Source organism: Haliotis asinina, chromosome 12 (assembly GCF_037392515.1).
Source record: "Haliotis asinina isolate JCU_RB_2024 chromosome 12, JCU_Hal_asi_v2, whole genome shotgun sequence".
Taxonomy (NCBI): domain Eukaryota; kingdom Metazoa; phylum Mollusca; class Gastropoda; order Lepetellida; family Haliotidae; genus Haliotis; species Haliotis asinina.
The window spans coordinates 51,202,395-51,215,291 of record NC_090291.1 but is presented as its reverse complement, the minus strand read 5'-3'; the positions used below and the strand labels follow the sequence as shown (position 1 = coordinate 51,215,291).

At 42.6% G+C, this 12,897-nt stretch overlaps 1 protein-coding gene across 6 annotated transcripts in view; it reads right to left on the bottom strand.

Moving 5' to 3' along the window:
- The window catches only part of LOC137258981 (inositol 1,4,5-trisphosphate-gated calcium channel ITPR3-like), a 169,699-nt gene that overhangs the window by 18,509 nt on the left and 138,293 nt on the right, over positions 1–12,897 (bottom strand). For 2 of the 6 annotated variants that reach the window (XM_067796680.1, XM_067796681.1), the window contains 25 exons: positions 11,435–11,551; positions 11,039–11,180; positions 10,661–10,760; positions 10,500–10,554; positions 10,039–10,160; positions 9,782–9,881; positions 9,115–9,222; positions 8,824–8,960; positions 8,435–8,502; positions 7,969–8,024; positions 7,695–7,856; positions 7,287–7,525; positions 7,080–7,164; positions 6,656–6,843; positions 6,266–6,379; positions 5,472–5,556; positions 5,184–5,270; positions 4,968–5,072; positions 4,744–4,815; positions 4,236–4,368; positions 3,868–4,006; positions 3,527–3,685; positions 2,960–3,116; positions 2,406–2,503; positions 1,496–1,534 (listed from right to left, as the gene is read on the bottom strand). In XM_067796680.1, coding sequence (XP_067652781.1) covers positions 1,496–1,534; positions 2,406–2,503; positions 2,960–3,116; positions 3,527–3,685; positions 3,868–4,006; positions 4,236–4,368; positions 4,744–4,815; positions 4,968–5,072; positions 5,184–5,270; positions 5,472–5,556; positions 6,266–6,379; positions 6,656–6,843; positions 7,080–7,164; positions 7,287–7,525; positions 7,695–7,856; positions 7,969–8,024; positions 8,435–8,502; positions 8,824–8,960; positions 9,115–9,222; positions 9,782–9,881; positions 10,039–10,160; positions 10,500–10,554; positions 10,661–10,760; positions 11,039–11,180; positions 11,435–11,551 — 2,867 coding nt within the window. Of the gene's footprint in view, positions 1–1,495; positions 1,535–2,405; positions 2,504–2,959; positions 3,117–3,526; positions 3,686–3,867; positions 4,007–4,235; positions 4,369–4,743; positions 4,816–4,967; positions 5,073–5,183; positions 5,271–5,471; positions 5,557–6,265; positions 6,380–6,655; positions 6,844–7,079; positions 7,165–7,286; positions 7,526–7,694; positions 7,857–7,968; positions 8,025–8,434; positions 8,503–8,823; positions 8,961–9,114; positions 9,223–9,781; positions 9,882–10,038; positions 10,161–10,499; positions 10,555–10,660; positions 10,761–11,038; positions 11,181–11,434; positions 11,552–12,588; positions 12,622–12,897 lie in introns of all 6 variants that reach the window. The other 4 variants (XM_067796683.1, XM_067796684.1, XM_067796679.1 and 1 more) reach the window with 3 other exon arrangements.

Genomic DNA, 12,897 nt, shown 5'->3' with positions numbered 1-12,897 from the left:
TACTGAAAATACTGAAAATACTGAAAGTATGTCACTGCACGTTACCAGAAGTACGTGCTTGTCCTGAGTGTCTATGGGACGAATATATAGTGAACGAGGTGAGGTCTAATGTTGCCCGGAGTTGACGTGGGTATACATATTGTTTTTACTCCACCTATTTAAGGAGACGATAAGTGTTAACCACAAATGCCAAACATTTCCAAAAGAATTTTTCTGAAAAAAGGCAAAATATAAATAAATAAATAAATAAAAAATGAGATCGTCCAAAATGCCACGTATTATTACTTGAGTGAGTGAATTTGGCTTTACGCCGCATTCTACAATATTCCAGCGATTTCACGGCGGGGGAAATGTGCTTCCCACAATGTACCCGTGGGGCGAATCGAACCCGGGTCTTCGACGTGATGAGGGAACGCTCTTACCACAAGACTACACCCCTTCCCCATGGTATTAGGAGTATGAGTATGAGGAGTATGAGATTCTATGCTTTCATTTGGACATTCATCCATTGTCATTATTATTGTATTGAGTCTTTTCTAACCTAAAGTTCTAAGTCATTAGGGGCTAGGGTTACTTGGTTGAGTCTAAGAGATCTACTCTAGATTTTTCAGGAATGCCAAATAACCGTTTGTACCGTATCTGACAGACAAAGCAAAGAACTGAACTTCCACATGATATGGTAAGTTGGTTGTACATTGCATTTGTCAGATAAGGTCACCAAACTCTCATCTGTGTATGACCATACCGTGCAGAAAGCAACTAACTGAAAACGGAAACTAAGATCTCACAAACCTACAGTGCACGCAACAACAATACTGAACCGTGAAATAAACCATACCAGTGCTACTGCGCGAAGTATACGGCATTGCAATAATAAAGTGCCCTGAAAAAACTGAGCAACAATACATCTAGAGGAAGAAAGGAGATAAATGTATCTTTGAAATGTGGTGTTTTCTCAGAGTTCCGTTCCCTTCAGAATTTTGAGAAACCAAGAAAACTGTTAAGTGCACAGCCAAACAGCACAGTGTTTGAACAACGTATTACGTTCAAAGTATCAGCCGTAGTAACTGAGGATCAGAAACGACTTGTTTAGGAGGCGACGACTGCTTGGTGAAAACGCGAAAAATGTTACTGACATAACAAGAATCATCAGGACCAATTTGAAATTCGTGCCCGAACCAGTGCATCCTGGTACTAGTGAGGGAGATAATCACGCAAACTTAGTTCTTCCGTCGCACCGAGCCGGCGTTCGACAAACTAAGCATGATATGACTACAATGAGGTAAGGGGCAACACGGTGGACACACCTTGTGTGTGAGTACGTCCACAAAGTACATCCCATGCAGTATATTCAACTGAACATGCAAACATGAACGCCGACGTTGTTCCGACGTAGTTTCCAGTGTCGTTGAGGAGTTAGTTACTACAACACTACAAGCCTAACGTCACACCGTCGCGAACAGTGTCACAAACGACTACATGCCAAACAAATTACCCTGCTCCTTTCCGTCGACTCTTTTTCAGCAACAAATATCTAGAGAAGAGAAACACGACGTCAATCTGACAGTGCCTTCACCCACGACGATTAGGGGGCGCAAGAGGCTGCGGAGGGGGTGTTGATGTCAAATAAAGGTTGGGGGAATGGGAAATCGATCATAGCTTTGGGGTACCTTTGTTGAACAAATTAAAAAGCATTGGAAAAGTTCCATTGATCAATAAGAGGATAAAGATAACGATAAGGACAATTACACGGAGTTTATAACTCCACAGTTGATTATAGGACACATTGGGGAGTTTCAGGGGGAGTTTGATGACCAATTGCAAGCTGCAAACAGGAACGTACAAACTGTTTTCAGTTCCAACTGTCATTGTATGTTTTTATTGAGGGAATGAATGCGATCGCATCTCCTTTCACATATTTAAAGCATTTTTCATTCACCCCGGAACTCTCTTTTGAAACCCAAAGCCAGCTGCTATTCAGTAATGCAGCTGTCGGGCAAGTATCGTGAATAATCATGGACATTAACCGATTGTTGTATAGTTTGTCCTACATCTTAGGATAAGGGTAATGGACCAAAATGGGTTTTAGTGGTTGGGTCGCCTACTTCCTGCCTACTCCAGATGTTTCATGGAAAGTTCTCCCATCGCACCGATAGTTTGGCAGAGAAAAACAAAACAGTTGCCAGACTTTCAACCTTTGTTCCGTTACTGTGGACAAACAGTGACAGCCCTACAGTACGTTCCATCCGGGTATTACCTACCTTCAATCAACCCTTCCACAGCCTAGGTTATTACAAGAGACACTTCCACTCTTATTAATATCACACGGTTAAGTACAGGACTGTAAGATGGACATTGAGTGACGGTGCCCCAAATGTTAGAACAAACAAGGGCGGACAACTCACTTCTCCTTGATAGAGTTGGTTGATATCTGCATCCGGTCCCTCACTGCCATGAAGAACACCTCCTCGCGGGTTGACAAGAAGTACTCCAACATTGATTTCTAAAACATGCACGATATCATACAATCAGAAACTTCAAAGGTTCTCCTCATGTCATAGTTTGCTTCTGAGGGGAATTATAGTTCAAGTCGATGTCATGGTCAGAAAATTGTGGGGGTTATGCTGAATCTATGTCAGTATGAGACGAAGCTAAGAGCACATTCTCATGCATTCTTGTGGTGCATTTTAGTCCAGCTTTAATGTTTAAAAAGGGCAATTTAAACCTTAGACCCAGTTATACAATTTACCAGATATGGAAAGTATACAAACGGGTCCTGGGACAAAGAATTTTCTTGTATTAACATTGTAACATGTGTATCGCATGTCAGGGTCAATCGGTCTTGAGTTGCATCCCTTGGCGAACTCATTACTGCCAAGTTAAAAACGGTATCAAAGCACATGTTTACATCCGCCATTGTCAAAAGAAAATGTTGACAGGCAGCTGCACGTGTACAAACCTGCACGTCCCTGTTGGCGTTGAAGAGCATGATGCAGATGAAGGCGAGGACTTCTCGAGCTATCTCGTCGTTTCTCCTGGCGAGGTGAGGTAGAACCTTCACAATCACATCCTGTTGGTTGATGACGATCTGCAAGTCCCGTATGTGGTTCAGCTGCCTTGAACGCGCGGGAGAAAATAATGGCATTAAAACATTGTGATGGTGTGAAATAAAAACAGATTATTTTGGAGTTAATTTCACGGTGATTGGTATGACTCCTTTGCTTGACGTTCTAGAAATTGAGGAGACGAAGAATGAGGACAATTTTCATGGATAAACAACTTCGTTATTCCGTATAGGCGACGTTTCGACAGATTCTAACGAGGTAGTCAGCTAAGTGGAGTTCGTATGTTCTAGCTATATCATGACCTGTACATAAAGGGTGATCCAGACAGTCACGAACTGAGGAAATACAGCGAGGACTGTATTCAGAATCTTCCCAGATGTGAAGTAGCTAATCTTCCTTTAGCAACGCTATGTGACTGAAAGGTGTAAAGGATACACAGAATACTGGAATATTATAAATACTTCTTGATTTTGGCTTCGCTGGTCCTTATGTCCCAGTCATCTGGGAGCTTCCGCTCTTCGTTGTGGATGATTGCCCGGAGTAACTGTAGGCACCGCACGTCAAGTTCCCAGTGGGTTGGGACATTCGGATTGGCCTGCTTAGCCCTGGTAGCCGAGATCCTGCATCAGACATTTGGGTGAGTGAGGTTAGTATTACGCCTCTTTTAGCAACATGTAGGTAACATGAGGGCGGAACCTCAACACACAGTTGTCACTTTAGGTAGACATCTGTCTGCACTTTACTGCAGAATTTACCATGAATGTATCTGAATGAAAAAATAGTCCGTGTCAAATATACTCACGATAATTGTTCTATCAGTTTGAAGGCAGGGGCGTAACGCTTGGCTATTTTCTTCTCTCCGCTATTGACGAAGCACTTCACCAAATGCTGGAACTCTTCGCCAAGTGGGAGTTCCTCGTTGTCGCCAACTATGGTATACTCTACAGGAAGAAATATGCTGTTACTTCACAGTACGTCATTACTGAAGACGTACACAAAGTGTGCCATGACTTAAATTCATTCATCTATTTTGCATTATAATTTCGATTTGAATATCAAGGGTCATGGCATTTTTAAGAACTTTTTTTTCAAATTCATTCTTTTACATTCATTTATCCTTGCTTAACTGTCTTAAGGGACTAGCGGTGTTACGAGAGGCAGAGCACTTACCCCTTTTGTTTTTCTTGTACTTCAGCTGGGCACTGACGGTGTTGTGGCCGCTGTGCACGACGCTGCAGTTCTTTGTAAACGTATGGAACTTTGCGTTCAGCTCCAGCTCAGCAGCATAGTACTCCATGTTACCCTTAAACATTGATTCAGTAACAGCTATAGGCATTTTCCGATTTACCTCATATTACGAATGGTTGAATGTTTATAGTGAGCGAGTTTAGTTTTACCCCGCTTTTAGCAGTATTCTAGCAATATCACGACAGAGGACACAAGAAAGTGGCTTTCCGCTTTCTACTGGGGTTTTTGTGGTGATAAGCGAACAGTTTAACCATTTGGCTACCCCACCACCCTTCAGAGTGTTAATAATGTGTGGTATGCGCATCGCGAATGCAATGCTTGAAATGGCCTCATTTTATGCTGTTAGTTCAGAACCAGGAATATGTCGGGATGAGTCAGTAGTGTAATCATTTTGCCTTCTGTTGAGTATTCTGTCAAGCATCACACGTACCCTTCGTACAGCACTTGTGTTGTTCTCGAACCTCATCTCGCTTGTCAGCTTCTCCAGCACATTCACCAGCACCTGCATCAACATACAACAACAACGTGACTACCGGACAAGGATGACCTCAGGTCGGCACATTATCAACAGCGACAAAATGTTTCAGCGTCGGAGAATTTTCTGACGTTTTCCATTATTTAGGGAATTTCCTAAAATGTATTATTACAGCCTACCGTCTTTGAGCTGTTGGACACGGATACGATGGTGGTGACGCAGGTGACCATATTCTTCATCTGATGCGGGCTCGTGATGTGGGAGCCGAGGACGTCGCAAAGAGCCTGACAACACACGACGTTAGATGAAGATGGTGCTGTTAATCTGCGTGTCATCTGGATTATTTTCTTGTCTAATGTTAAACATGGAGGCATAAATGTGATGCATATACTCACAGTGAGGGCGTTAGCAAGGCTCTCCGTAGTGAACACCTCATTAGGGTACACATCTTTGTCCGGGAGGTAGAACACTGTGTAGAAGATCTGTAACAGCAAAGGGTGGGTGAAAATAAATTAAGACATTCTTAGAGTTATTCGTCGTCATGATATTGACGAAGTCTCAATCGTCTGCAAAGCATTGTCACAGAACTCACAGAACTACCCCGAGCACAGCTCGTTTGATATTAGTCATCTCCTTAGTACACCTGCACAATAAGCCATATCTGAGATAAATGAACTACTTACGTGGAGGAAAGGCATCACTGCGTCCAGGATGTAGAAGAGACTGCCATGCATGACTGCACGGGTATCGTGCCCCTCGGCTACACAGCTACAACAAAAAACAGTTGATGAAGATGTGATAGAATCACACGTCCCAGCATCGTTATTAGTGGTTTATTGTCGGTTTAAGTAACTTATGCTCAGTGCTATTCATACAAACATAAGTAGAAGGTCGCGTCAGCTGATCTTTGAGTTACCTATGACTGTCCAATCAAATGTTAGATAACCGAACGGAATTAACCAATCAGACAGCGGCTACTGTTTCGGCGGGACTTACAAAATTCCTCTGTCACTGACACTGATCTCTCAACTAAAGAAACTGTAAAGACCTGCAGTATATACGCTTAGGGCTTGCTAATGACATTGTTACCATTGACTAAACGCTATTTCCAGAGACTGTTTATTCAATGTTGTGGCGTGCCCCATATGCGTCACTCGGAAGTGATCGTGCGGAAAACAGTATTCGGAATCAATGAGGTACAGACATCCAAAAGGTATGTGCTAATGTAAAATTTCGCGGTTTGGTAAGCCGTGTTCCGATTGGTCAAATGGAAAGGTTAGCGGACGCGACTTTCTTCTAGGGTTTTAGGACTCGGTATGGACAATCTAACGTATAATTCTGAGTCTAAGTTTGCTAGGTTTAATGCGTGACAATGGCTCTAACACAACATGGCTACTTCGGTATTTCAAGACCTGGAACAATACGATTGTACAAAGAATGTTGCCATGTCAACTATTCAGGGATCCTGTGTGGGTACCTCTTTGGGGGCTGAGACTTGAGGAGCTGAGCTATCCTGTCTGGGTGGTGCGAGCAGTAGTCTATCAGCTGATTGATCTCACCGCTCGCTGACGTAATAAACTCCCACATGTCTCTGCAACGCACAATGCCAATAATGATAGTAATAATAATCATGTAGTTGTGCTCAAAGCTGATGGAGAGGAACTACCTATTCCTCACTAAGTACCTGTATTAGCCATGACAATTCCTTCGGGGTGCACCAAATATCGGAATCCATCCTCAAATCAAAAAGTGAACTAGGCTTTTCTAAAATATACCTGAAATAAGTTTATCGGCAGCCAGGTCATGGGTTACAACAAGCCTTAATATAGTGTATTTGGCATTCCTGGAATTGGAACAAAGGCCTCACTTGTCATGCTGTAAGTCTGCCGCACCGCTCTCCACCAAGTTGCTGGTTGTCTTCATGTACACCCACAGCATGAACTTGATGAACGGCTTCTTGAGGTTGGTGTCGATGTGGGGGTGGTTCATCACCCACAGCAGCTCCTCCACAGGCAGGATTGTCTGGCACAAGGACTCGATGAACTTGTTCTCACCCTGCATGGTCAGATACAGAGGGTGTGCATAGTAGTCGAAGCAGCTGCTAGTAACATCATCATGACCTCTATTAAAACATCAAAATAAGGGGAATCGAACACAACTATTAAAACTAATGCTACAATAACTAAGTTAATCAGCCTGACAGAGTAAAGGCAATGTGATTAAAAAGAACTTAGTTAACATTTAACCTAAAGTTTTTGTGGACTTAGGTCGTTCAGGATTAATTCGTGTACCTCAGCACATGTTGCTAGTAGATCGACTAGGCTGATGAAGTAAGTCAGGTGGCCTCGCTCTGTCTTGTTAGTGAGAATCTTCTCCCTGGAAAAAAACCCCAAAATAATTGTAATTACGCTGAAGCAGAGATGTAAATGAATATATCAATAACATATTTCAGCGTGTTCCTGTACTATCTGTACTGTATCCATCTCATATCCACTTACCTGAGATCTCGGGGCTGGTCGAGTACATAGGCAGCCTTCTTGAAGGTTTGCATAATGTACTTCATCACCAGCGCTTGGTTGCGTTTGATTGTCAAGTCCAGTCCTTCTACCTTCACGAGGACTTTCAAGAGCTCGAGGAATTCTGGAGCTCGATGCTGATTCTCCGCGGACAACAGAACAATCCTCTGTATTTGACGGGAGTAGACCTTGAGACACGTAGCCTGGTTTCCTATAAACAGCTGAAATAGGCATTCAGATATTGACGTTATTGCAAAACAGTCACTACGAATTACATTACGTTTTGGATGAATGAAATCTATCAGACTGTGCTTTTTCTGATCAGCTAATTATTTCATAGTAAAACATCCTTATCCCATCGATGAGGAAACGACTTCGGCTGCGGGGTACCTCTTTGAGCGCCAGAGCCAGATCTGACCGCACGATCTGCACATCCAGCAGGGTGTCTAGGTGTTCGAACAGCTGCTCCTGCACGCGCTGGTTCTCTCTGGTTAACAGCTGCAGCAGATACAACGTCTTCCTGAACACAGTCTCCATTCCCTTGTACTGTTCCTGCAACACCATTATCGAATCAAGTCTGAATGGTCTACACTACTTCGAGAAACTTGTGAACAAATTAGCTCTTCTTTCAGGGTAGAAACCGTCAAAAGTGCGAAATACTTACTACCAAACGAGAATCAATTTCCTGAGAGAGAATGTCCAGAACAATCTTCAGAAGTCCTGAAAACAAAGGGAAGTTGTGTTATTGGTAAATTATAAAGAAATGCAGCGTTTCATGTTCGGGGGAAACATACCAAAATGCAGGTGAGATTGGATTTATAAGATTGATGAAATACAAACAATGAAGCCAAGGAGGAGACAGATGAAGAAAAATTAAGAGAAAATGTGACAATACATTCTATTCGTTTGGAAATGTTTCATCAATATGGATATAAATAACGTTTCCTCATATGTATTGACACCGACTAGTGGCATGCTCGCAAAATGGAATATAACCTACTTTTCTGTAACGGTGTATCTATATTTAGGCATAGCAATTGCAAACTTCTAAAGTGGCACAACAATTGTTCTGTGGAATGGAAGTGCAGAAGTGGGTCTTGTTTAAAACATCAAGTTTGAAATGTACTGACCGTGACTTATCATTATGTTCTGGTTCATGTGGTGCGGTTCATCTGAGGTCTTCGGGAGGTGACAGAACCTGTAACATAAGGGGAACAATCAGAGGAAGTGAAGAAGAATCATTACTTGTATTATATAACCTCTACTTGTATAATAATCTCTACTTGTATATATAAACACATAAAAGTACACGTGTTCCTGTACTCTTTTCAAGGTTTCTTCACAGCTTTGGAACAGAATTAAGGAACACTTGTTCTTCCGTTCCCTTACTTGTTTCTACGAGTATAGGTTGTAACTGACCACATTTACACAGATAACGGGCACAACGTTGTTTGACTCCTTCAAGGTATGAGTGACATTACGCTTGATACTTTATGCAAAAAATGAGGAGATAGCTCACTCTGCTAATTCGTCAAGGACATCACTCATCAGCTGCACCTGCTGGTCATTTAGTTTCGCACGTGACAGGCGTCTCAATGTCGGTAGTGACCTCTGAACCTCGCGGTGAACACGTGCAGAGTCGTGAGTGAGCAGCACCTACACACAAAGACAGGTATTAGCGAGAGACGAAATGCATACAAATGTGTAGGAGATATTCCTTACTGGCAAGCCATCCTCGGATCGTCAAGAACGCCTGGAGATTCTGACAGACGCGACTCGAAACATTTATTAAGGGTCACCGAATACTCACTTGAGCTCTCTCCGCCAGTTTAAACATGTCGTTCTGTGATGAGTACATCTTGTTCAGGATGTCCAGGGACTTGACCACCATCTTGTCAGACTTGTAGTTAGACAGATCCTGGTTGGGTACACAAGTGCAGTTGTTAGAATATAATTATATGACACATTTGACACCATCATACACCCCTTCACAACCCTGGAATCGTCTTCAACCGTGTAGTTGTATCTCTTAAGCTCACCTTTGATACTAGTAAATGAGTGAGTGAGTATTACGCCGCACTCGATAACATTCAAGCTATATGGTGGCTGTCTGTAAATAATCCAGTCTGGACCAGACAATCCAGTGATCAATAGCATGAGCATCGATCTGCGCAATTTGGAACCGATGACATGTGTCAACCAAGTCAGCTGACCACCCGATCCCGTTAGTCGCCGCTTACGACAAGCATAGTCGCCTATTATGGCACGCATGGGTTGCTGGAGGCCTATTCTACCCCCGGACCTTCACGGGTCTACTAGTAACTGAAATACTGTAATACATTCTTTTATCTGTCTCTGAAATGGTCTTCAGATAATATAGGTAAAACTAGGGATAAGGCAGAGACGTGCTAGCATCTTCAGCAAATTGTATTCCAGTGTCCGATAGTTCATTATAATCGTGCGAGTCTAGTACTGACCAGTAGTATAGCAGTGGTGCTGTCTAGATCAAAGATGGCGGATGCATGGAACATCTCCTTCAGCTCTTTCAGCACCTCTTTCTGCTTCTTCAGCGATTTCCTGGCAGCAGAGCACGACAGTCACAAAGTAAACAGAATTTAAACTGTAGCATTACAACATTCATATCAGGACGAGGTTCAAATGTTGTAGTCAACTGCATGTGGAAAATAAAAGCCAAAGACAAAGGAACAATTGCTATAATTATGATACCACTTACTTTGACGTGTCAGTTGGGTCATACGTCTCGTATAGGAGCGGTTCCAGCACCGTTTGGGACTTCTTCTTGATAGCCCCTTGTTTAGCGCCCAGTTCACCGTACTTGAACTTGGTGACAAATACCTACAGGAAGGGAGAATGAAAGGAACTGTAGGCAATAGATGAAGAAGCATGATCAACAGTATGAGTATCGATTTGCGCAATGGGGAACGGATTCACCCAAGTCAGCGAGCATGATCACCCGATCCCGTTATGACCTCTTCCTACAACCATGGGTTACTGAAGATCAATTCTAACCAGGACGTCCACGTCTATTCTAGGGTTTAAAAAGAAAATGTGTTGATTAAAATTATATGACTGGATCATTGAAAATCAGTTATACAAGGACCTTGAAGCAGTGAAACATTTTGAAGACTTGACATCTCATGATTGTGAAAATGACTTTGTCGTTACGTATCTCACCTTCAGCCGTAGATTTCTCTGGAATGTCAGGAGAAGATCGAGCACCCACATGGCCCTGAAAAGACCGTTGTTGTGTATAGTCAGAAACAGTGTTGTGATGGACTAATACTCCTTCTATATACATGTCATCAAATGGATAACATGACTGTTCATCTACTTACTGGTATTTGGCGTTGACGATGGCCTCCATTTCTGGACTCTGCTCAAACCGGGTCGTGTTTCTATACTGGGCGACGGACTTGCTTGCCTCTTTGGAATAACCTAGAGAAAACAGTTGGTAATGCTCAACAGTTCTGAAAACGGCAATCCGACATTATGACTGACGGAGCACTACAAGATCACCACCAGTCTGTGTGCTTCCACTAGGAACGGTACAGTACATGTTACAGGTTTTCGTTGTGCGTGTGGTTTACGGCATATGTAGAACTGTTTCAATAATATCAAGGCGACGGCTACCTGGCCTTCGTAAAATGAACCTATATCGGTAATCTAACAACTGGCAGCTAAGTCAGACGCCAAACGTCAGGTTATACTCGAACCTTTGCCCTTGTCTTTGTCTTTGGGGAAGGGGACGTCATGGCGCCCGTCCAGCAGGCTGAGTAATGGAGGCAGCAGCTTCCTGACGTCATCCAGATCCATGTAGTATCCGAACTTCACCAGGTGGTGCAGTAGCCGGAGTACCTAAGCGTGGGTGGAATTTGAGATTTATAACCATTAGAAAAGTACGTTCAGCGACGTCACCACAGAACAGCGGACAGTGAAGTATATCAAAAAAGTTCATTACATTAGTAAAACAAATGGTTTCGTGGAAATGTGTGGTGTTCACCGACAAATATGGGATTCTAAATGACATGAGTATGCGAGGTCATCTCCTGTGAATGATCAGACCTGGGACACATGACTAACGAACAGATCTGAACAAGCCAAAGATTTACCTGTTCTACAAGAAGGTTCAGACCGATCATTGATGCCGTCATTGTACAGTTCTGCGCAAGGAAGTCCGCTAACCAGTCTCTGAGCACTGGGAAGATGGTGACAAGGTCTTTGACCACCTGGTTTACAAGTACAAGACACAATGACAGAAAATTTCCCACGTGCATCACGCACACATACCGTATCATTACGTATCTACAATTACAGTTAATAATAAAAATATGATTAAAAGTGACAATTTCTAGAAGCTCGACATTCCAACATCATATGCGTGAAGCAGCATTACCTGAACCGCATGTTAGGATAAAACATTTGAAACGGGACAACACAATTTGCAGAGTGAGAAGTATTATGTGAGTATGTTCTTCAGTTGTTAGAACAATAAAACACGTGATTGGACGAGTTAGTTACCGGAGTAGAGCTGGGTATATGTAGATACATCATTAGCAAGCCATCAGGACCATGTGATACAGGCACAGTGTGTGGTTAGAACAAATATCAAACTCAAAGACAGAATAAGTGAGAAGGTTTTGTGAATCACCACTGCCCACCCCATTGTGCATTCTTGAGATAACATTAAGCTTTGGTACATTTCGAGTAGGTATTTGTATTTAAGGCGAAGAAAGTTCAACTTGGTCATGATGAAGATCCTTATTATCGATGTAATTGTTGAAAAATACCATTATATGTATTTTCATGTCTTATCTGTATAAAAGATCCAAAACACAAATTAGACAAATGATGCCATACAGATATTTTCCATTTTACATGTGTAATACTTATGTGAGCTTTTGGCACTATTCCAACAAGTGTAACAACTGTAACAATGAATTTAGGAAACAATGAATGACCGATGGTCATCACAGAAGTTAGAACTATTTCACGTCTCAGAAATATCTCTTTTGCAGCAGGATAGCCAAAGATAATATGATCACGACACACGAAACTCCTAGCGTACTTAGATATCTATTGCAATGGCGTTTCTTCCAGAGGCAAGAGTGTCGATAATATAAGACTGTCGACTAACCTATATCAAATTTCAGCTTTGATAAGGCTATGGGACGCTCTTGCCTTTGGAGAAAGGCCTATCCCAGTAGGTACAGTTGTATGTATGGCACATATCTACAATCATCACGTGACCCTACAGATACATTACCTCGCCGCTGTCCCGTCGTTCGGCCGTGTGCTCCTGGGGTACGGGAAAGCAAACAAAGGCTAATTAGCGAGCAGGTGCAAAGAGTCCCTACCCCGACTGCTTTCCTTCTGCCCAGCCCCCGAGTGTGGCAGACATGACAGTGACTTCCCCTAAGTTCACACAGCAGAACGCTTGATGCAAACAAAACCATTCTCATTTTCTAATCAACGAAAATGTCAGATTTTAGTAAATCTATATTCTACAGGTAAAAACATAACGGATGCGAACTGTTCAACGAAATTCTACGACCTACGGCAGGTAGGATGGAAT